The sequence below is a fragment of the Pinus tabuliformis genome, chromosome 8 (assembly GCF_031772625.1).
Source record: "Pinus tabuliformis cultivar Carrire ecotype Pingquan chromosome 8, CPIR1, whole genome shotgun sequence".
NCBI classification, from domain to species: Eukaryota; Viridiplantae; Streptophyta; class Pinopsida; order Pinales; family Pinaceae; genus Pinus; species Pinus tabuliformis.
The window spans coordinates 1,160,896,348-1,160,921,775 of NC_142294.1; the positions used below are offsets into that span (position 1 = coordinate 1,160,896,348).

Below are 25,428 nucleotides of genomic sequence, written 5' to 3' on the forward strand. Positions count from 1 at the left end.
ATGGTCATCTTCATTATAGGGTCATCCCTACTCTTAGTCAATTGGTTCATGGTATTCCTAATATGAAGTTAGATCATGAAGGTGTGTGCAAGGGATGCTCTTTGGGGAAGCATACTAGAAAGCCATTTCATAATAGTGAAACTAGGTCTAAAGAAATATTAGACCTCATCCATTCCAATGTGTGTGGGCCCATGTTTGACAAATCACTTGGAAGTCATCTTTACTATGTAACATTCATTGATGATCATTCGAGGAATACATGGCTCTACCTACTCAAAACTAAAGATGAAGTATTTGATAATTTCAAGGAGTTCAAGGTTGAAGTGGAAACCCTAACCGAAAGAAAGATAAAGACTCTGAGGTATGACAATGGTGGGGAATACACTTCTAAAGAGTTGATTTCATATTGTAAGGATGCAGGTATTAAGAGGGAGCTCATTGTTCCCTACTATCCCAAACAAAATGGATTGGCCGAAAGGAAGAATAGGTCAATTGAAGAAGGCATTCGAACTATGCTCCTTGATCAAGATCTATCGAAGTTCTTATGGGGTGAAGCAACGATGACTGCCGTGTATATTCAAAATAGAATTCCTCATAGGAGTCTTGATAATACTAGACCCGAAGAAGTATTCACAGGGAAGAAGTCGAGTGTCGATCATCTCTGAATCTTTGGAAGTCCAGCATATATCCATGTTCCGAAAGACAAGCAAAAGAAGTCGGACTCAGCAAGTATCAGGGGAATATTCATTGGTGTTAGTCTTTCCTCAAAAGCATGTAGAATCTACATAAAGGAAGGAAGACACACTGAAGTAAGCAGGGGTGTCATATTCGATGAAAATAAGCTTACAAGAAATCAAAGGAAATTCCTATTGATTCTAATGACGAAGAAGTTCTCGTATTTGAAGAAGAAGAAGTTCATCATGAGAACTCTACTACAAACATTGAAGAAGAAGGACCAAGTGAGCCTATTCAATCGGTGGTTGTCCCAACCACAAGGAGGAGGCCAAATTGGTTGAAAGCTACATTAGAAGATGCTGAAGGACATGAAGCTGCAAAAGGATCCTTCAGGGAAAGTAAGAAACCGAAGAGATATTCTGGCTATGCTACATATATGACAAAGTTAATTGAAGTCGAACCATCTACATTCAAGGAAGCTGAGCATGAAGAGGTTTGGAAGAAATATATGCAGGAAGAATATCAATCCATCATGAAGAATGGGGTTTGGGAGATCGTTCCTAGACCTAGTGACAAATTGGTTGTCAGTGGTCACATCGAAGTGGATGTATAAGATCAAACATGTTGTTGATAGAAGTATAGACAAGTACAAAGCAAGGTTCGTCGCAAGGGGTTTCTCTCAAAAGGAAGGCATTGACTATGAAGAAACCTTTGCACCTACAGCAAGGTACACTACTATTAGATCATTGGTTTCATTGGCTGCTACAATGGGTTGGAATATCCATCAAATGGATGTTAAGACCGCATTTCTAAATGGGACCATTGATGAGGAAGTGTACATCGAACAACCTGAGGGATTTGAAGTGAATAGCAGGGACTCTCATGTTTGCAGACTCAAGAAGGCCCTATATGGTTTGAAGCAAGCACCGAGGGCATGGTATGCAAGAATGGATGCATATCTACTTAGAATTGGGTTCGTGAAGAGTACTGTTGATCCAAATCTATACATCAAGGTCGTGAATAATGAGTCTGTCATTATTCTACTGTATGTAGATGATCTATTCATCACAGGTATAGAACGAAGAATTCAAGAATGCAGGAAGATGTTGGCAACTGAATTTGAAATGGACGATCTAGGACTGATGCACTACTACCTAGGTTTAGAAGTATGGCAGAGACCTAGGGAGATATATTTGGGGCAAGGAAAGTACATCATCAACTTATTGCAGAAAATTTGGGATGATGGATTCCACGCCGATGACAACTCCTATGATCACCAATCTCAAGAAGTTGAGGAGCTCCGACTCTAGTCTCGTGGATCCTACCTCATAACGACAGTTGGTGGGTTCCCTAATGTATCTGGTAAATACTGGGCCAGATATATGTTTTGCAATGAACATTCTTAGTCAGTTTCAGTTGGAGCCTCGTCATGATCACTAGATAGTTGCCAAACATATATTGAGGCATCTTTGTGGCACTATACATCACTACCTAAGGTATGATAGTAAGGAAGTCAAGCTAACTGGCTTCACAGACTCTGATTAGGGTGGCAGTGAGACCGATGGAAGGAGCACTACTGGAGGATGTTTTAGTCTGGGCGCTGATATGATCTTATAGATGAGTAGGAAGCAAGATCTCGTTGCATTGAGTAGTGTCGAGGCAAAATATGTGGTTGCATGTGAAGTAGGAAAAGAGGTTGTTTGGTTAAGGAAGCTTCTGACAGATTTGTTCGATAAGTCTTTGGGTCCTATTGTGATTAATTGTGACAATCAAAGTTGTATCAAGATGTCTGGAGATCTCGTATTTCATTCGAGTACGAAACATATCAATAATAAGTTCCATTTTATTAGGAACTTGGTGCAGGATGGGATCGTGAAGTTACAATATGTCCTGATAGATGAACAGGTAGCAGACATACAGACAAAGGCTCTTCCTAATAAGAAGTTTGAATATCTAAGAAACCTGTTGGGTTTGGTAGATATTGGTGATTGTATTGATGATAAGGAAATGGAAGAGATCTGTTGAGGCTTTGTGAGTGAAGCATTGCCTAGGAGACATCAGGCTGGCACTTTGAGTTGATGTCTAGATCTCGAACTTGAAAAGGTGGTGTTGGTTATTGAGCTCTGTTTTGGATACACACCTGCATGTTTGGGTTGGTGGCTAGCAAATAAGCCTGATGGTACCTAGAGGAGCTGAAAGCTTGAGTCCACCTTAGTCCAACTTGGATAGATTGCCCTGGTTAGGAATCTAGTCCATTGCATTGCGTGCCTAAATTGTTGAGTGACCAGTTGGATAGATTGCCCTGGTCAGGAATCCAGTCCATGGCATTGTGGTGCTTAAATTGTTGAGTGACTAGTTGGATAGATTTCCCTGGTCAGGAATCTAGTCCATGGCATTGTGGTGCCTAAAAATTCTTCATGTTTTCATAGAGTTTGAGATCTTCCATTGTATATGTTCATTATGAATACCTCCCTAGTTAAGAGGATGTTAGAAAATGTAACTATGTTCGGTCTTCAATAATGTACTTGAGTCATTATGAAATGTACTTTTCAAAAGAATAAAGAAAAGAATTTTTATTATTGTAACAATGACTTATTAAAGCATGAGTTTCATGCGTAGGTCATCATTATATTTTTCAAAGTCCCCATTGTGGACTCCTAGGATTAATATTGAGTTTATAAAGTCATTGTACATTCGAAGAGACCCTTTTTGGGCTTTCGAATCATGTAACAAGGTCTTGTATTAAGTCAAATATGAATTATGTACCCTCCACATCATGTCGGCCTAAGAGAGATCAAGTCGGCAAAGGACCCTCATTCGACCCACAAGAAGCCTATATATATAAGGAGGTCGAAGTCATTTGAAGCATTCATTCTCAAGCAAGTTCGATATTTCAAGAAGAGTTGGAGAAGTGCAAAGTCTGTTGTCGGGAGGAGGAAAGAAGTGCGAGTTTTGGGAAGTCGTTAGAGGAGAAGAAAATCAAGCTTTTGGTGCCTCTCTATCTTTGTTTCGTGGTCTAGGTTGGGAGATCGAATTCTCCTAAGATTTCGTTGTTTTTGGAAGTTGTTGCCTAGTCGAAGTTGCTGGAAGAGGTCGAAGATCTGGGAGGATGACATGGTGTGGAGGGAATCTTGGTCTAGGGTAAAGAGTCTCCAAGAATACTATTGAAAGGAAGAATTATCTTGACTGGGTTTTCCCCTCGAGGGGGGTTTTGCCCTAGCATGTGCCTATATCTTGTGTCTCTTGTTTTTGTGATCTTCATACACATATAATATGGTAATTGCTTGATGAAAGATAAGATAATAAACAAGTAAAAGAAGCCAACACACTCACAAGTAATTATCAAGAAACGAGAATCAAACCCTAATATAATATCTTTGATTTTTCAACAGCTTCCTATTCAAGATGATGGCAGTTATGCCCTCATGTGTTTGAAGAAGGATGAAGCTCTTGGATTGATCACTCTTTATGTCGAACATGATCTCATTCACCATATCAATGAAAAAATCTGCGAAGAAAATCTAGGGCACCTTAGAACACTAATAGTGAGTATTAGTCAGGTCCACCAACATGAAACTAAGCTCTCCAATCTCAAAATGGGTGACTGCTAACACTGTTGTGAGTATATTGCAAGATTTAAAACCTGGAGAGATGGTTTATTCAAACGACAAGAAAAGGAAAATGAGACTCAAAACTTGTAAGGATTATGCTAAATAATCTCTCTCCACTGATCAAATCTTTTGCTCTTATATTCTATAGAGTTCCTTTATTTTCAAGGATCCTACAACACCTCCTTTTGAGGAGGTTTTCTCCAATCTCATTCAGCATCAAGTTACTTTGAGAAATATGGGTGAATTGCCCCTCAAGAGCATGCCCATCCAAACATTGTCTCAACCCCTCTTAAATTTGAGTCTAACCAAGCTAAAGGGAAATACTCGAAATCTTGCAAGAAGAAAGGAGTCTCACAAGGTTATTATCATAAGGAAGGCCATCACTTCAAGCCTTGCATCTTTCATTTTTAAAAATGTGAAGAACCAGCAAGATCTAAAATAGGCACCAAAAAGATTTTTGATGAGAACATCAAATCCTCTTATAGTACACATTTCACAATATACTCTACACTTTGGTATTCTTCTTCTCAAAGAGAGTGAATTTTTAACTCCAGAAATACCCAACACATGACTGAACGTGAACACCTCTCTAATTAGACATTGCAGTACAATGGAGAGCAAGTGATCATTGGAGAGAACTTAGGCATGCGTGTTGCAAGTTGTGGTGATATCGTCTTGATACAAGGAAGTTTTGGAGATGTTCCGGAAGTTCAAGGTGTTGGATCAAAATATTATCAAACATAAAAAATACAGAAATTCAATTTTTTCAGTTGTTTAAAGTTTAAAGTTTAAACATATAAAGCAACAACAACATCAAACAAATGCATTTCCAGATATGAAAAGAAAACTGATATATAAGATGTATAAGATCATTTTCAAGTGTTATGTCACACATCGTAATTGAATCATGTCTTGAGCCATAACTCTTGAATCTCAAAATTACATCATAAAATATAATAAACATACTCTTACTCAAATTGGACTGTTTTCTTAAGTGAATTTATCTCCCAAGATAGATTTCTTAACTCACATACAGGTATTTCCTACTAGTTAACAACATTTTTGAATTATCTTCTTGACTCTAACCAAAACAATATATGAATTTATCCTCCCTACATGATTTTTATTGGTTCAAGATGATATTCTAGGGGTTTTCTACTTTCAAGGGCCACTACATGGGTCAAGAGAAAAGCCCTCGTTTTTTTTTGGCAAATTTTCCCATTTTGCACAGTTCCCACTGATTCCCCACAATGTCAGTGAATCAATCCCCAGTCCACAATAAATCTGAAAATGGCAATGACAACACGTGATTTCCCCTCCGCATCTTGATGGAAGACAATGAATTTTACCTTTGCTATGAATTTCACCTTTGCTCTCAATCCCCTGCATTTTATTTTCAAAATGAGTCAAAATGGTCAAAAACGGATTTTATAGGAAACCTATCATGGACCCAGGGATATTTTCCACGACTCAGAAATATTTGGCAATATTATCACAATTTTTTGCTTGTCAGTTGTCCATGTTTGAGGCATGAAATGTCAAGCACCCAGAGAGCATTAGAGAAAAAAACAGATTAATGACGGAATGGCACACTCATATCAGAAATCATCAGATTACATAATCTCCTGTTCCATGATGTACTTGTTTGTTCTATTGAATAATATATGCAACATTTCAGAAAACAAATCATCAGAAAATATGTGTTTAATTGCAATAAATAATAAATATAACCATGTTATCCAAAACATACCTGGAGAGAAGTAGCAACAATATTCAACGGAATATGCTTTACTGATGCACTCTCCTCTGGTCTTGCCAAGGCCAGCAATGTCTCTTTCAAAGGTTTGAGCAAATTTTGATAAATTGCAGCAAGTGGACCCAAGTCAGAGCGTGCAACTCTGAGAGCCCCAGCATAATTCCCATCCTCTACCAACTTAAGGAACTCCATCTGAATAAACAACAGGCAAGAATCTCAAGGCTTCCAAAATTTCAGAATTGTAGAAGTAATTTTACACATATTAGCTTAAAACATACGCACAATACTTCAGATTCCATTATTACCTGCTTCAGTTGAAATAACAGAATAGGATTTTGCTCAAAAAAAAGTGGATTCCATTCCTTGATTTCGTGAACAACCTTCACAATCATACCCTTGGTTACTAGTTCTCCCATATCCAGCACAATTTGAAATTTATCCACACTATAACTCTTTGAATCAGCCTGCAGCAACAATGAAACATAAATGAGATAAATAACTAGGACTATATAATGTTATGAAGGTGGATCTTATGAGATTGACACTAGCATGCTCTTGATTAACAGTCTTGACTCTTGAGGTTGGCATCCAATACCAGTTGAGTACATTCTTGGTCCTTAGTACAGTGCAACTCAACTTTCCCTTGTGCTTTACTCTCAAAATATCGCCCTCTCCATCTTGGTCGACTACCCCTCTCTTCTTGCATCCAGTTTCTCAGCCAACCAGACCGTATTCCAGGATTCTCAGTCTGGCATGCTCCACTGGTGCTGCAAGCTTCCCCACTATAAACAGTTTCACTTTGGATTCTCAATTCATCATCTATCTGTTGTTTCTGCGAACTATCTGAGCATGCACCAGGAAAATCTTCCATGATCACATCCCCTGCAGAGGATTCAACATCTGCCTGTTGTACTACCGGATGGTTCACATCAAGAGAAGAGAATGCCTCCCTGGAGCAACTGCCCTCTTTCTTGGGCTTGAGAGAAATTTCACAATCTGTTAACACAATCACAGATCACGTACAGACAAGTCAGTTGAGACCAGCAAAATTTTTATGAAAGCCACAATTGATGGAAGATTCCCCTTGTAGACAGAAATCACAAACTCTCTCCTATAAAGGTAGGTTGCCTTTCCAAAAAAGTAAAAAATTGTTGGTCATCTTACCTGAGGAAGAATTTAAGGTACCATAGATAAGGCCTCTGTAAAGACAATATTCATGAACCAGCTCATCAACCATTGGCACATTCAACTTCATTCGACTCAGTTCATTCTGTGACAGAAAGAAAGCACTTAAAAATACAAATTTACTACCACAACCAACAAAATAGCTTTGCAAGTTTAAACCAAAAAATCCCTCACAATTCAAGAAGATTCCTTTGATTATAATAGAAAAGCATTTCTCAAATATAAAAACATTCTGATACATACATAACAATCACACACAACTCGAAATCAAGCAACTTGTCAAAAAGCCTGTCTGAACTGGTCTTACGATGTTTCATAAAAAAACGTAAACAAGTCCAAGAAATTTCGACCTTCACGGTATTTTTTAGAATTATAAGCCCTAGGGATTTACATCTGTAACCAAGGCAGCAGAAAGATTGAGCTGCACTTGACAGAGACTTACGAAAAGGAGAATCAAACCCTGACTTGCATGCTGGGGTTATATATGCATGTGCACGTGCCATCATATGACGTGATTCCATGGACTAGAAAGCTTGCACTTTGTCCAGGTTAGACCAGACACTACACATATATGCTTCTAATTTCATGCAAACAAAATGTCCTATTAGAAACAGAAAAGAGGAAACTTCCCTTCAATGAACTCGAAACGAATCAATCACAAATCAAATTTGCTACCCACTAATTACCAATGTTGCACTAATCGTTATTGGGATTAATTCGGCGCGGGGAAAAAATCGGAAAAAAATCGTAACAATCAGGAAAAAATCGGTAATAATCGGGAAAAAATCGTTTGGTACAAAAATATTCATTTTTTTCAAATTTTTTAATATCTAAACCATCTACAACATAAAATAAATACATTGACACATAAATATGATAAAAGAACTAATATATAAGATGTTTAATATCATTTCTAGTGCTAAAATCACACATAACAGTGAATCAAGTCCTTAATAGTAAGCCTTGACTCCTGAGTCCCAACTCAACCTCAAAATATCAACAAAAAATATAATAATGTTTCTCATATCATGAGTCATAATGTCATATACAATGAAATGAACCAAATAATGGAAGTTTAATACTACTAATTTCCTTTGCCCCTCTAGATGTAGATGTCAGTGGAGTTGGCAATGGACTCTGTTGTGCTCTATAAGCTGAAGAACTAGGAGCTACAGGAGGTAGACCAGGTCCTCTACTTGTGACAGGGGTAGCTTGGGTCACCTCCTCCTCCTCATCAAAAAAAAAAAAAAATTCCACGATTTTTCCGAAAAAATCAGCTAAAAAAAAAAATTCCGATTAAATCGCCTGATTTTATCATTTTTTTGAAAAAATCGCAATTAAACGATTTAATCGTGATTTTTTCCCGATTAGTGCAACATTGCTAATTACATTAAGAAACAACCCAAGAAAGAAAGAAATTGTATTAACATCAATATGTGACCAAACGATAGGGCAATGGAACTAAGATAAGACACGGAGTACATGGAAATATGAGTGTCCAACACGAGACACGAAAACCCTGGAAACAGGACATAGAGGACTCTTTATATATATATATATATATATATATATATATATATATGTTGAAATTTGTAACTAGGTTCGGTCTTCATAATATCTTATGTATTCTTGATTTTAAGTACTTGATGTAAAAGAGAGAAAATTTTATTATTATTATTTTATAGCATGGGTTTCATGCTCTAAGACAATTTGTTTTAGGTCAAGCACCTTGTTACCGCACAAACTAGCAGTGGACCTAAAAGGGGTTCCTATGAAGACAACTGCTAAGTTAAGGGCAACTATGGAGGCTTAGCCCATTGTCCCCACGGCTAAGACTCCCTACTCTCTACGGACTTTCACCAATGGGAGGAGACCCGGTAGTTGGGAGGTCACTTATAAAGTACAGATCAATGAGGGGGCAGAGTGACATAAATGATTCCCTTTCTAGAAGAGTTTGAAGGATAGGGCTTGCTTGCTCTTCAAGCAAGGGACTTGATCTTCTAGGAAAATGGGATGAGGATTGGATGGTTGAGGTAGAAGTATAAGACTTATAACAGATGTTCCCAATCCCTAAAAATCCTTATGAGAACTTGGATTCTTGAGTAGTCCTTGCTAAATAGGCTTTGGTGAAGAATAGGACTGCACGAGGCCAAGTGGACCCAACCCAGGTTAGGGAATGCATTTTGGCAACCAATGATTGTTCTTAACCTGGCCAAGGTAAGGGTAAAGGATCAAACAAGAATTTTCTTCAAAAGATGTCAAATTGATCCTACTAGGTTCTAGCCTTGGGAACACCTAGGCAAAACTTGATCCTAGAGTTAGGGCTTGAGGTTTCCGGAGATTCCACCATTAGAATTGTTTCAAATTTGGAGGAATGCAAGGGGATCCACCAGCACAGATGTATCTAAGAGATAGAAGTTTTATTGTGGCCAGTTTCCCGGGAAATTGATGCCCTAGGTGACCTAATGAGGCTAGACCTAGGGGAAAGGGAAAAGGGGTAAAAGAGGGTTAAAATGATCACCCTTTTTGAGGGACCAATGCCTAACTCGCTTCAGGATATGGAGTCAAGGATAATAATGAAGAAAGATTTAGTTTCTTGATTTAGTTTCTTGTTCAAGTAGGCTCCAAAGGTCAACTTCATCCAATGTTAGAAGAAAGAGAAGAAAAGTGACTTCAATCATTTATACTTCATACAAATGGTGCAAGCTTATCAAGATAACACGATCTCTAGGAGATTTCATTCATCTAACAATGGCCCATACAAAGAATAAGCTAAATAGACACATAATTCCACATTTCATACATGCAGCAATTAGCCCTAATTATAGCGAAATTCAAATGTATGCAGCAACAAGAAAAATAGCGTTAAATTTGCACTTACAATGTTAGAGAGTATATCCAACCAACATCACATTTGCAAATAAGAAGCTCCAAGATAGAAATAGCCCAAATCCATACATCAAAATTCATCCATCATCCAAAATAGTCCTCCAAGGAAAAAGTGTGAAATTCTCTAAAGATAAAGAGATCCCAAGTCAAGTTATGATACAAACAAATCCAACTAACTCCTATTTATACACCAATTAGGAGTTTGATTTAGCTAATGAGCCTACATTAGCCCCTAAAAATAACATAATATGAAAATGACATAACTTTGGTGACAAGCCCACCAAACTAACTCACAAATGAAAAGATAAGCCTCTCAAGAGGACAAATAATAATCTATGCATGTCGTAGGGCCCTCTAAGAGGCCTGATGAGGTCCATGGGTGCCACAATGAAGAATAGGACCCTCAAAAGCAGTGGACAAGGGGTTGGCCCCTTGTAATAACCTGTGGTGCTCCGAATGACTGTGGGGGCACACAAGTGTCATCATGGGTCTCCAAACAAGTCGAAGATGCCTATAGGTTGCCCTCAACGGCTAGGGTGACAATGTAGGAGATGCCATATCATCGTATAAGTCCTGGATCATCTGCCAATTGTGTGGTGTAGATCTGGGGTCAGTTGGGCATGATGGATCAGGTGCATCCTCCTCGTCCAATAAGTGAACCACGAGCAATCTCTGCATGGCTGTGGGGATCAACGAAGTTCAATCTGCTGCTATGCAAGCCCATGGCTCTCAACGCTCACCCTATATGTGCCAATGTAGCCCTCTGGAGGATTAGGACACCATATAGGGAGACCAAACCCCAAATGGAAACCATCTGCAATCTTGCATAAGATCCAATGCATCCCCCAGGCTTCCAATACAACAAGTCATTAGAGAAATCGAGTGAATGAACCAGGGTTGCGGGGAAGCGCCCCCCCCCTCTCGCTCCCGCTCCCAATTCGCACTCCGAGCGGGAGCGGCTCCAGAGCGCCTCGGGAGCGTGCTCCCAAAAACACTCCCGAGGAGGGAGCACGCTCCCTAAAAAAGAAAACGCTCCTTGCCTTTTCGGGAGAGTTTAGCCTTTTTTGCAATTTTTTTTTTGCAGTAATGTTCCATTTGCAATTTGTTCAAAGAAACAAATAACTTTTGAGTGGGTAGCTTAATTATCAAGCCTATGGCCCTAGTATTGATATGTGATTCATGGTAATGTTAAATTCTTAAAGTAAAAGTGAAATTCTCCTTAATCTTCATTTTCATCATTTTACTTAAATTTTTAACATTACCATGAAATGACTCGGGATGTTTGAGAGTGGTTCCGACCTCATTGGATTTCATATGGAGAAAGTAGAATTTTAGATTTCATTCAAAATCCAGCAGACTTATCAGTTTTTTAGGATTTTAGGATTAGGGGATTGCAATGGTTCTATTGAATTTTGTCATATTTTAGGGTATGGAACTAGTATTTAATCAAGAGCACCAATCCCTCTATGTACCTTGATGTTAGTGACATTGGTTGTCGAACTCCTCTATCATGGCCCTCCTAAAAATGTACGCATCACTCAAACAAAATCTTGACTTGACATGCTATGCTTTTTCTATCTTATGTTAATGCTTAGAGGGGGATATTAATGACAAAGATCCTTATACAGATATAGAGGTAATGACAAAGATACCTCTGGATATTAATGCTTAGAGGGTGATATTAATGACAAAGATCCTGATTTTCCACCAAGACTAAAAAATTAGACATTTCTCGTGGTGGCAAGAGGCCCAAGCATAAGCAATAGATAATAGATTTACTTGTCTTTTCTAGTTTCTAGTAGTTTTTATAACTATTGACTCTTTCATATTTATTATGATATTTTTTTAAACAATATACGACAATTTAAGTTTGAAGTTGGCAATTATAACTCATTAGTAATGAATTATGAATATGATGCTTCATGAAAGTTGAAAGTTGTTTCATTTCATTTCATAACATTTCATTTCATGTTAGATATTATTTGTTGTAATGGTTATACTTAGCTTACAAGTACAACTTTGGTGATCAATGATGATAAATGTTATATATTGAATTTTGAAAGCTTGAAACTTTAAGATTGATGAATCATGAGACTCAATATGTTGTATGTTACTATGTTACTAACTTGTGGACGTGGTTGACGAAGATTATAACTTCTAGACGATTGTTGTTATATGGTTCAATCTATGTTTTTTTATGTTTTTTATATCTAATTCATCATTCTACATGTTTTTGTTGACATATATGTATCAAAATATAAAAAATATATATATTATATAAAAAACGCTCCGAGATTCGCCCCCAAACCAGGAGTTTCTGAAAATGTCGCTCCCGCACCCATTTTTACTCCTACTCCCCTCTTTCGCTCCCGCTCCCAAGTAACACAGGAATGAACTTACTTAATCATGGTCCACCAGTGGGGACTTCATAATGGCATGCCCTTCCATAATGGGCTTTGTGTGTGCCAATGTCTCCTAAACTCCCAATGGGGTTAATCAAATCTGCTTCTAAAGGAAATAATATAGTCAAGGTACATCCGTCAAAAGTTGGTGGCATGTCGCAGATAGGTGAATGAGGCAGGGAATGAGAGGGGATAGCTCTGGGTCACATCTTGGGGCATAGGGGTAGCTAATAATAGGGAAGCCCACACTTGGGTTTATAAGGTGTAGGAGGGAGCAATCGTGGTACATGAGGTGCCCCGGCCTTGATTTTTCCACCCTTCTTTATATGCCTTTTGCCTTTTTATGATTTTCTTTGATTAACTGCTCAGGGCTCAAGAGGTTAGAGCATGATGTATAATATATAGCAGTGAATTCCCTCCTTTAAGGTGGGGTTGTTCATTGCCCACTAGGGGTTGGGACAATCATGGGTTCCCATATGATGAGGAAGGTTCATAGAACCTGTTGGAACCAAGGTGATGGCCATGATGATGGGATAGAGCTTCGTGTAATGGATTTTTCCCATGTGGCATGTGCTAAATGTTTTTGTGCCAGCCATCTTTTGCATTTTGTGGTACTTTTCCTGTTGAATGTCACCATATATGCTTTTGACTTTCTTTCTAGTTGCATCAACCTCCGGGCTTAATTCCAAGCCACGACCTAAGGTGTGGACAAGGGGAAGGGGTGAGCTGGCCCTATGTGGACCCAATGGAGGAATGTGGACCCAGGTGGGAGAAGTGATGGACGGGGTAATAATGAATGGAAAGGGGTAATGTAAGCGGATAAGGGAGCGGGACCACGCAACCAAAATTGGGGTTTCCCATGAAATACCATCCCTGAAACCAAGAGGTCAGTAAAAGAGATCCCACGGGGCTAGAATGCAAGGTTAAGTCCTAAAAGGAGTCTAGGGGATAGAAGCACAGACCCAACCCATTCTTTCCACTTAATCCCCCCATTAATCCATACCCAGAAGTGTCCATAATAAGTAAACTACAAGACTCAATTTCAAAATGACAAGGCATACCTTTAGCTTTGGGAGGCCCACCTTCAAACATACAATCATGGCAGATAGGCGAGGCACCACATGGTTGGCTCAGGTGGCGGAGAAATGGCACAATGAGCAAGTTGATGGCTCCAAGGGGTTGTTGGCTACCGGCTAAGGACCTTGGGGAAAAATTTTCCCCTAGGGATATTACCCACAAAATGGTGGGTAACATCTGGCTCCAACTTGGACGTGATCTCTTGAAGAAGTGGGCGAAGCTACTCGAACGGGAGGTCGCGAGAACTCCAACAATCTCTTGGTTACTGCAGACTTGTCACATATAACGAATGGGCAAAACACGAGGCAACATGCTTTCACGACGTCTCATGATCGCACATACTAATATGTTAGGCCATAAAATCGACAGAAATATAAATATATGCAGATTTTAATTTAAGTGCAACTAATCTACCATGAGAGATATCATATGATGTTATTTCTAATGCAAAAATCAGCATGCAATGCATCCTACCCTACCACGCATATAACACAATGTGAAGTCTCAAGGAAGGAGGTGATACGACTCAATTTGACCGGTTTAGGCCAAAGTTCATCGTTAAGTTTAGCAACATAGTAATAGTCATCTCTAACCTTTCCATGAATAATGACGGGTATGGGATCCTTATCTACCAAGACTAAGTCCCTAGCCTTATATTCCTTCTTAGGCTTCCATTTCCTACTTGTTTGAGAGATTGGTCGCTTGAGGATTCGAATTTCATAGGTAAGGAGAATATGGGAAGGTTTCTCGCTTTCGCATGTCTCATAATATGGTCTAGGCTTGATCACAGGCGGCGAATAATCAGGTTCCCTATAAAGAATAAAAGGGGTGCCATCGGATTGGGGAATGTTTGCGTATGATAAATCCATTTGAACATGCCCCCAAAGTTAGCTCCCCATTTTCGGGATAACAACATCCCCCACACATCAGGTATATCAATGACAATAACATCCATGAGGAGGCATATATCGGGATTCCTAGCTAAAGAGGCTTTAAGATCTTTGATGATGTCTTCCACTTCCACAGGTTTGGAATTAAAGCCACACACACTTTTATATGGTCGAGTGATGTTGCGACCCAATTGCTTCATAATGATCAAAGGCACGATATTGGTGGAAGCACCGAAATCTAACATACAATTGTGTAGGAAGAGATCATTAATAGCAAAAGTGAGCAAGAAGGGTTTATGCCCTCGACTTCGATCGGGAATGTGAATGTTTTGCAATTCCTCAAGTATTTCATCATCTTGAATCCCAAGGGATGTCTTAAGTTGTTGTTGTTGCTCGAGAAGCTTAAAAATTTCTTTTAGTGGGAACGGGTATAGTCATCTTTCCTACGGCAGCCCCTATGTCTATGTCAAGTTTAACTTCCTTCCCCTTTTCCTTCTTCCTGTATTCTTTCCTAGGAGGATCCTTCTTTTGATTTACTTTTGTTGGAGGATTCTTCTTGGGAGGAATCTTGGGGATGGATTCTTTAGGAGGGGCTTGCTTAGGTAAGGGATCTTCCTTAGGTGATTCTTTAGGAGGTGATGGGTCTTTGTCCTTTTCTTTTCGGGAATATTGGACCCCTTTGAACCTTCCCTGGCTATCAACATTGAGAATAAGTTCTTCCTTTTCTTCTTTGAGGGTGACCTCACTAATGGGAGGATGCGTGTATGATCCTCCTAGCAAAATGTTGAAGACATCAGCTTCCACGAGATTGGCTTGCTTATTTGTTTGCTCATCCTCACTCTCATCCTCTTCACTTTCCCGCTCAACAGCATTAGTTGGGGCCAATGTGTTCGGGATTTGAGAAGAGCTAGGCCTATCTTCTTCATTTTGCTTCTTGGGAAAAGGCTTTCTTTCAAGGATATAGCTCGATTTTTGGGCCCTCTCCAAGGCGGCGATTTTATTCATAACAAACCTTTCACGTGTGTTGACCTCTACTGGTCAACTACCCATGCAGTACATCCCCCTTTTCTTGGCAAAAAGGGGCAGCACCTGATCAGCATGTCCATGCCATCCTGCCATCATCAGCAACTTGATCTTTTTGATTGTAAACCCAGTCTGCATGTATTGATTGTAAATAATCTTAGCGGACATGAGTCATGTATGTAAACTGCCTAGGTGGACCTAATTTTCTATGATAATCTATGTCCCGGAAGGTTTTTCGTCTCACCGATCCATGGATCAGCAGAGTTTTCCTTCAAACCTGACCCCAAAGCCGGGATGGATTTTGTCATTAGAACTTTAGGAAAATCCTAGTGTGTTAAATCTGCTAGATTATAGTTGTGTCGCAGAACTAGGTGTTTTGTGAGGGTCTGTATTAAATGGGTTTGTCCCTTAAGATGTAATTTTGTAAAAGTCATGATGTAATGTGTCCTGAGGGTCGAGAAATGTTTTAAATCCCCTCATGAGTCCTAAGTCCTAGGTCCTAGGTGATGTTTCTGAAAGGCTTAGTTCAATGATCCATTTTAAAATGAATTAAAAAATGAATAAAAATAATAAAATAATAAAAAATTAAAAAAATGAAGCAAAAACCCTAACTAATAAAATAATAATATTTTAAGTTAATAAATCGACGGATGAGATCAAGAGATGTCTTGATCCTCATCAACGGTCGAGATCATTTCTACATGGATCACTCGAACTAGCCGTTAGGATCATTTCCTTTATATAGGGTCTTAGGGGGTCATTTCAAATTATCTGATCTGTGAGTTTGTACTGAAAAGCTCTCTTGTAATCTGATTTTCTGGTTAATAAAAAGACTTTGGGGTCCAAATTGTGCTGGTGTTACTCTCTGGGATTGCTGTGAGATCTTTAATTTTCTGCATATTTCAGTTTTTAGCCATTAATCATAGCTTGTTTTAGAGTAGTGTGAGCACAGGTATCTTGTTCACCTGCTAGGGTTTGAGGGCTGCTAGGGTTTCTGAAATAATGGCAGGTATCTCCATTATTTTCTGAGATCTAGCAGCATTCTTTCTCTCTGTGTTGATGGTTGTTTGAGATGTGCAGGGAAACTTTTTAGTGAAGGATATTTGTGGGCGTTTGGGGAAGTTCTGGGCTGAACCAGCCGACTCCCACAGGCTTTTCTGTGCAGAGCCCAGCTGATTGTTCCCTGGGTGGCAGAAGCAAGCAAACACCAGATATTGATCTGAGGGCCAAGCCAGGTCCAAGCAGGAAAGTATTCACATCCGATCCCAGCATTCAAGTGAATAGATGGTGGCATTTACGCATTAAATCTTGGGAACAATCTATGTCTCTGCCATCAACTGGGTCCTTTTTCTTGTGGGAGATTTGTTTGCTGTACATGAATTGGGAAGAAGGCTGTGACTCCTTGCTGCAAGAAAGAAGACGTCCAAACTGATTCATGCATCTGGTGACATCATCGAAAACGTCTTTCTGCTATCCTTCATCAAAATCATTTCTCTTCGTATAAACGTGCTTGAGATTTCCATGCCCCTCAACCCACAATCTGCCGTCGAAGTCTGCTGGCTGGACGGTGAAGAACAAGTTTTCCTTTGAATCCACGCATAGATACGACGTGGGGAACAGCGTTTTTAAGGACGGCTGATGAGTATCCGCAAATATTTTCAAACACGCCACTGCAGCACGTCCAGTTGGAAAACAACGACGGCATTCATACGCATGGGCATCAGGGGAAACCGTTTTCCTTGATTCTGCAATCGCTGGTTATGATCTCAGTCCAAAATCGAAATTGCCCAGCGTACTCCTGTCTCCACGCGCTCATTTTCACGCTGCTGTGAACCTGCGTTTGGCGTTTTCCAAAAAGGCTGCATCCACATCTGCCGCAGAGGTATGCTGTTGTCGTCCACGGGCCAGGTAACCGTCTATCAAACGCCTGCGTTTCTGTTTTTCCCATGCTCAGGCCCTCATCGCAGGTAAACCCTTCACGTTTTCGTTACCCTTTCACAAAATTTTCGAAGGGATTTCAATGTATTTAAAAAATTTTGGGCACTGGACTTACGATTGCAGTGTTTGATTCGATTTCCTTAAGTTTTAAATGCGTTATGATTCATGTAAATAGCGTGGTTTAGATTTAGGTTTGTTTTATAAATGTATTTTGATACATATGTCGTTTTCATTTTTTAACGTAGATTTCTTTTAACTTAGATTTTAATTTAGTCATGCTTAGTTACGTTTTTCCTTAGATTTTAATATTTTCTTTTTAGATTTTAATTATTTTAGTTTCCTTTTTTTTGTTAATTATAGATTCAGAAAAATTAAAAAGAATAAAAAAGGGTTTAAATGTGTTTATGTTTAGATTTTAGTTTTTTGGTTTGTTTTTAAAGTAAAAAGAAATAACAAATAAAAAGATTTTTTTTCAGTTTTTAGACTTAGGGTTATATTTTGTATAGTTAAATTTCTTAGATTTTAGTCTTAGAATAAATTTTAAATTTTAAATTTTAGATTTTTAATTTTCATTTTTATAATATTGAAAAAATAAAAAATTGAAAAAAGATCTAAAAAATTTTGAAAAAATATTAAAATTTTGTGGAAAATCATTTTGCCAGTTTTAGTTGCTTTCGCGATATATCTTTCATGCTGAGATCTGAAATTTTCAAGTCGAAACACGAAATCCAATGTCTGGTTAATAATTCATGATGCTCATGGTGGTTTAAGGCATTTATCTCTTCAAAGCTTTCAGTTGCCGGATATCGTTTTGGTCACATGATTTCGCTGATGACAAATGATTGTTGTTCGCGGTTTATGTTTCTATATCATTTAACAAGTAATCATTGTAATAACAATCTCTTAAGGCACTGGTCTGTTCGATTAATCAAATCATCTTAGTGTTTATCTGAATCGTGTCTCGTGTCTCCCAACCAACTGGTCGACAGTTGGTCTCCATCATCTCACAGGGTCTACCCCCCTTAGCCGCGGGAGACAGGCTTAAACGGAGGGATCGGGGATCAGAGTGACAGCCCCCGGTCTGAGCGTTGTCGTGCCAATTCGCGCGACAACAACGTGCATTGGCTTCTTCAGCGAATTTATCCATCTTTTTTAGAATAGCGAGGAAAACTTCTTCGTGTTCATCTTTGGGTTTCTCCTTCTTGGTTTCAAATTTAGCTCTAGGGTGGTCATTGATGTCAACCTTTGATTTTTGCAGGTTTTCTTCAACTGCCATTGCCATTTCTTTAGCCTCAGTCGAGGTGGATGGTTTCTTATCCCTCAACACATAGGTGAGATGCCCACCAGTGTTGCACTAATCGGGAAAAAATCACGATTAAATCATTTAATCGCAATTTTTTCAAAAAAACGATAAAATCAGGCTATTTAATCGCAAATTTTTTTTAGCCGATTTTTTCGAAAATTCTTGGACAAAGAAAAATAAATAAATAAATGATTGATGAGGAGGAGGAGGTGACCCAAGCTACCCCTGTCACAAGTAGAGGACATGGTCTACCTCCTATAGCTCCGAGTTCTTCAGCTTCTAGAGCACAACAGAGTCCACTGCCAACTCCACCAACATCTACATCTAGAGGAGCAAAGGAAATCAATAGTATTAGACTTTAGTTATTTGGTTCATTTCATTGTATATGACATTATGACTCATGATATGAAATACATTATTATATTTTTTGTTGATATTTTGAGGTTGAGTTGGGACTCAGGAGTCAGGGTTTACTATTCAGGACATGATTCACTGTTATGTGTGATTTTAGCACTAGAAATGATATTAAACATCTTATATATTAGTTCTTTTATCATATTTATGTGTCAATGTATTTATTTTATGTTGTAGATGGTTTAGATATTAAAAAATTTGAAAAAAAAATGAATATTTTTGTACCAAACGATTTTTTCCCGATTATTACCGATTTTTTCCCAATTATTACGATTTTTTCCGATTTTTTCCCCGCGCCAAATTAACCCCGATAACGATTAGTGCAACATTGATGCCCACCCATGACCCTTATGAATATGTCAAGGATATTAGCGTCAAATGGCCTCAATCGATCAAGTATATCTTTGACTACCCTATCAAACTTTTGAATGAATTCTCGCATGTCTTCCCTTCCCTTGGTTATTTAGTAGAACTTTTCAATATTTAAGGTCCCTTGGGAATTGCATGATCACCTTTCATGAATAAGTCATCGGAGTCCTTGATGCACCCAGGGGAAAGGCTAAGATACCATTCCCTTGCTTGTCCCTAGAGTGATAAGGCAAAAAGCATCACGATTCTATCTTCGTCGAATATCAATCTAGGGGACAAATGTCAGTAGAATTCTTCAATAAAACCATGGGCGGTCAAAGTGGCATCCCCTTTGAATTAGGGCAACCATCGGTTAAATTTTTCAGGTAATGGCTTGGGATCGTTCCTCAATTTCATTCCCGACACTAACCAAGTGTCTTTCACTTTTGGTCATCTTAGGTTGATCACTTTTAGTCTTAGTGCTTGAAGTAAATGTCATTTTTGTAGGTTGATCATTGACTTTATTGAATTCGGGGAAAACGGAGGTTCCAACAGGTGAATGAGATCGCTTTCCCCTTTTTGCAGTAGCGCTAGTCAAAGGAGGAATGTTGTCGCTTTCAAGTAAACTAGGGGATTAGACAATGGGTCGAGTCGCCAGAGGAATGTTTATAAATGTCGCCAATGAATCAATTCCTCAATGATTCACTAGGGAGGTAGACCTGCTTCCTCCCCGGCAATAGCACCAAAATGTTATCGCACAAACTAGCAGGGAACCTAAAAGGGGTTCCTATGAGGACAACTGCTAGGTTAAGGGAAACTATGGAGACTTAGCCCACTGTCACCACGACTAAGACTCCCTACTCTTTACAGACTTCACTGATGTGAGGAGACCCAGTAGCTGGGAGGTCACTTATAAAGTATAGATCAATGAAGGAGCAGAGTGACTTAAATGATTCCCTTTCTAGAAGAGTTTGAGGGATAGGGCTTGCTAGCTTTGAAGCAAGGGGCTTGATCTTCTAGGGAAAGGGGATGAGGATTGGAAGGTTGAGGTAGAAATATAAGACTTATAAAAGATGTTCCCAATCCCTAAAATCCTTATGAGAACTTGGATTCTCGAGTAGTCCTTGCTAAATAGACTTTGGTGAAGAATGGGACCGCACGAGGCCAAGTGGACACAGCCCAGGTTAGGGAGTGGATTTGGCAACCAATGATGTTCTTAACCTGGCCAAGGTGAAGGTAAAGGATCAAACAAGAATTTTCTTCCAAAGATGTCAAATTGATACTACTAGGTAATAGCCTTGGGAACACCTAGGAAAAACTTGATACTAGAGCTAGGGCTTGAGGTTTATGGAGATTCCACCGTTAGAACTACTTCAAATTTGCAGGAGAGCAAGGGGACCCACCAGCACAGTTGTATCTAGGAGATCGAAGTTTTCTTGTGGCCAGTTTCCCAAGAAATTGATGCCCTAGGTGACCTATTGAGGCTAGACCTAGGGGAAAGGGAGAAGGGGTAAAAAGAGAGTTAAAATGATCACCCTTTTTAAGGGACTAGTGCCTAATTCATTTGGGGATATGGAGTCAAGGATAATAATGAAGAAAATTTTAGTTTCTTGTTCAAGGAAGCTCCAAAGGTCAACTTCGTCCAATAATAGAAGAAAGAGAAGAAAAGTGACTTTCAAGCATTTATAATTCATATAAATGGTGCAAGATTATCAAGATAACATGATCTTTAGGAGATTTCATTCATCTAACAATGGCCCATAAAAAGAATAAGCTAAATAGACACATAATTCCACACTTCATGCATGCAATAATTAGCCCCAATTATAGCGAAATTCAAATGTATGCAGCAACAAGAAAAATAGAGTTAAATTTGCACTTACAATGTTAGAGAGTATATCCAACCAGCATCACATTTGCAAATAAGAAGCTCCAAGATAGAAATAGCCCAAATCCATACATCAAAATTCATCCATCATCCAAAATAGTCCTCCAAGGAAAAAGTGTGAAATTCTCTAAAGATAGAGAGATCCCAAGTCAAGTGATGATACAAATGAATCCAACTAACTCCTAATTATACACCAATTAGGAGTTTGATTTAGCTAATGAGCCTACATTAGCCCCTAAACATAACATAATGTGCAAATGACATAACTTTGGTGACAAGCCCACCAAACTAGCTCACAAATAAAAAGATAAGCCTCTCAAGAAGACAAACAATAATCTATGCATGTCATAGAGCCCTCTAAGAGGCCTGATGAGGTCCATGGGTGCCACAATGAAGAATAGGACCCTCAAAAGTAGTGGACAAGGGGTTGTCCAGTTGTAATAACCTGTGGTGCTTCAAATGGTTGTGGGGGCACACAAGTGTCCTCATGGGTCCCCAAACAAGTTGAAGATGCCTGTAAGTTGCCCTCAAGGGCTAGGGTGACAATGTAGGAGATGCCACATCATCATAGAAGTCCTAGATCATCTGTCAAATGTGTGGTGTAGATCTAGGATCAACTAAGCATGATGGATCAGGTGCATCCTCCTCGTCCAATTAGTGAACCACAAACAATCTCTGCATGGCTGTGGGGATCTAGGAAGTGCAATCTACTGCTACGGAGGCCCATGGCTCTCAACGCTCACCCTATATGTGCCAATGTAGCCCTCTAGAGGACTAGGACCCCGTATAGGGACAACAAACCCCAAATGGAAACCATCTGCAATCCTGCATAAGATCCAATGTGTCCCCTAGGCTTAAAACAAGTCATTAGAGAAATCGAGTGAATGAGCTTACTTAATCGTGGACCACATGTGGGGATTTCATAATGGCATGCCCTTCCATAATGGGCTTTAGGTGTGCCAATGTCGCCTAAACTCCCAAAGGGGTTAACCAAGTACCCTATTAGGTGGTTTCTGCTTCTAAAGGGGATAATATAGTCAAGGTACATCCGTCAAAAGGTGGTGGCATGTGGCAGATAGGTGAATAAGGTAGGAAATGAGAGGGAGTAGCCCTGGGGCATAGGGGTAGCTAATAAGAGGTAAGCCCACACTTGGGTTTATAAGGTGCAGGAGGGAGCAATCGTGGTACATAAGGTGCCCCGACCTTGATTTTTCCACCCTTCTTTATATGAATTTTGCATTTTTATGATTTTCTTTGATTAACTGCTCGGTGCTCAAGGGGTTAGAGCATGATGTATAATATATAGCAGCGAATTCCCTCCTTTAAGGTGGGGCGGTTCATCGCCCACCAAGAGTTGGGACAATCATGGGTTCCTATATGATGAGGAAGGTTCATAGAACCTGTTGGAACCAAGGTGATGGCCATGATGATGGGGTAGATATTCATGTAATGGCTTTTGCCCACGTGCTAAATGCTTTTGTTTCGACCATCTTTTGCATTTTGTGGTACATTTCCTGTTGAATGTGGCCATATATGCTTTTGACTTTCTCTTTAGCTGCATCAACCTCCGGGGTTCATTCCAGCCAAGATCCAAGGTGTGGGCAAGGGGAAGGGATGAGTTGGCCCTATGTGGACCCGATGGAGGAATGTGGACCCAGGTGGGAGTAGTGGTGGATGGGATAATAATGAATGGAAAGCGGGTAATGTAAGCGGATAAGGGAGCGGGACCACGCATCCAAAATCGGGGTTTCCCATGAAATACCATCCCTGAAACCAAGTGGTCAGTAAAAGAGATCCCACAGGACTAGAATGCAAGGTTAAGTCCTAAAAGGGGTCTAGGGGATAGAAGCACAGACCTTGCCCATTCTTTCTGCTAAATCCCCCCATTAATCCATATCCAGAAGTGTCCATGATAAGCAAACTACAAGACTCAATGTCAAAATGACAAGGCATACCTTTAGCTTTGGGAGGCCCACCTTCAAACATATGACCACAGCAAATGGGTGAGGGACCACATGGCTGGCTCAGGTGGCAGAGAAATGGCACAAAGAGCCAGTTGATGGCTGCAAGGGGTTGTTGGTTGCCAACCGAGGGCCATCTTGTGGAAAAAATTTCCCCTAGGGACATTACCCATGAAATGGAGTGAAACACACCCATTGTGTGCTTCTAGGGTTTTCTCATAAAGTCATGAAGTCAAAACAGTCATTGTTGTATGTAATAGACCCTATTGGGCATCTTGTAACAAGTCAAAGAAATTTATTTGAGTCAAAATTGTGTCAAGAGTCCCTCCAAGACCAAGTCGGCCTCATGATGACAATACATACTCCAAAGAAGTTTATATATACAAAGCACTCGACTTCATTTGTGGAATCAATCAAAATGTTCGATCAAGCAAGCAGAAGAGAAGAAAAGATCAAGAAAAGAAGGAAGAACAAGCGAAGGGCTAGGCTCGACTCTCAAGGAGGAAAAACAAAATTCTAAAATTCTAATCTCTCTCTCACACGTGCGAAGGAATTAGGGCATCATTTTGTTGCATCAAGATCCAAATTGGAGTCGTCTAAAGCAGCTGAAGTTTGTTGTAAAAAGCATCAAGTTTGGAAGTTTAATACCTAAGAAGAAAGAAGCATCCTAAGCGAAGGAAGAAGAAGACCTATTTTACCATCTTTTCACCCAAACATGTGAACTAGGGCTTCTGTAGTAAGGCCGAAATCTGCAATCAAAAGTTGGAAATCCTAACTTGAGATCAGAAGTGAAGTTGCAGCAGTTTGACTTGGGTTTACTTTGTGAGAGATGAATTCATCAAAAGGAAGGTTGACTTGGTCTTGGAGGAGTCTTTGTTTGGGTCTAAATGTCTTGGAATTCGTCATTTGAAGATTCTATAAGAACAAAAGAATTTTTTGTAGGTTTTTCTCTCTAGGAGAGGCTTTGGCCCTGGCTTGCAGCCTACATTTTGTGTTCACTTGTACTATTTGATCTTCATGTTTTTGGTAGTTGTTTGAGGATAAGAACACAATAATAATCAAAGAAGAGGAAGTTAATTATAAGTTCTACAAGTTGAAGAAAAAGAACATCACAAGAAGTTATCAAAGTAAGAGAAATCACCCTAATCTAGCTTCCCTAGATTTATCAACATGGTATCAGAGCTAAGGTAACAAGGAAAGGTAGGTTGAAGATCATTCAAATTGAAGAAGGATACATAAGGACCGAATATAAGAAGAAGAAAATCAAGGAAATCTAGTCATCACATCACAAAGACCTTATCATCTTAAAGGAAGAACTCTTGGAAGAATAAAAGAAGACCTCAAGGACCCTACTTCCATCTCAAAGAAAGAAGGACTCTACACATTTGAAGCATCTTGGGAAGCCTCCATCATCATCCAAAGGAAGCAAGAAGAAGCACTTCATCATCATCAAAGAAATCAAAGTAATCATCCTCATATTGAAGAAAAGAGCAAACCTCAAGCATTTTTGAAGGAAGAAAAACATTTCTCCTCATCATGAAGAAGCATTATCATTTTGAAAAAGGAAGATCATCCCCCCCTCATTCTAAATCTCACACTCTAGTGGAAGGCATCATCTTCAAGGAGACATCTTCATTGGTCAAGTAAGTACTTTATATTTATGTCTCATCCTACAAATCAAATGACTACTTTCTACAAATAGAATAATAAACTTGTTAGTACATCAAACTACCTTGCATGGAAGAAGAGAATACATTTGATTCTCATAGAAAATGAAGTTTTTTAGTATGTCAAGGGCTCCATCACAAAGCCTCCTCAAGAAAAATCTCAAGCATTGTCAAAGTATATGAAAGGAGAAATAAGTGCTCAAATAATCCTGATTGAATATATCAAGGATTCTCTCATTCCTTTTGTAGCAAAATTAAAGACATCAAAAGAGACTTATGACAAGCTGCTAGAGTTGTACTCTGTAAGTAGAGCTGGGGAAATAATATCTTTAAGAAATGAATTATACAAGATAAAAGTATCAAAGGAAGAAGGGATAGCTTCATATCTCGTGAAGGTATCT

At 39.2% G+C, this 25,428-nt stretch overlaps 1 protein-coding gene across 2 annotated transcripts in view; it reads right to left on the reverse strand.

Moving 5' to 3' along the window:
• The window catches only part of LOC149239467 (Ran-binding protein in the microtubule-organising centre protein), a 328,713-nt gene that overhangs the window by 91,372 nt on the left and 211,913 nt on the right, over nt 1-25,428 (reverse strand). For both annotated transcript variants that reach the window (XM_089373426.1, XM_089373427.1), the window contains exons 7-10: nt 7,207-7,312; nt 6,638-7,038; nt 6,348-6,506; nt 6,037-6,234 (exon numbers count right to left, since the gene is read on the reverse strand). In XM_089373426.1, the coding sequence (XP_089229552.1) occupies nt 6,037-6,234; nt 6,348-6,506; nt 6,638-7,038; nt 7,207-7,312 (864 nt within the window). The remainder of the gene's footprint in view (nt 1-6,036; nt 6,235-6,347; nt 6,507-6,637; nt 7,039-7,206; nt 7,313-25,428) is intronic.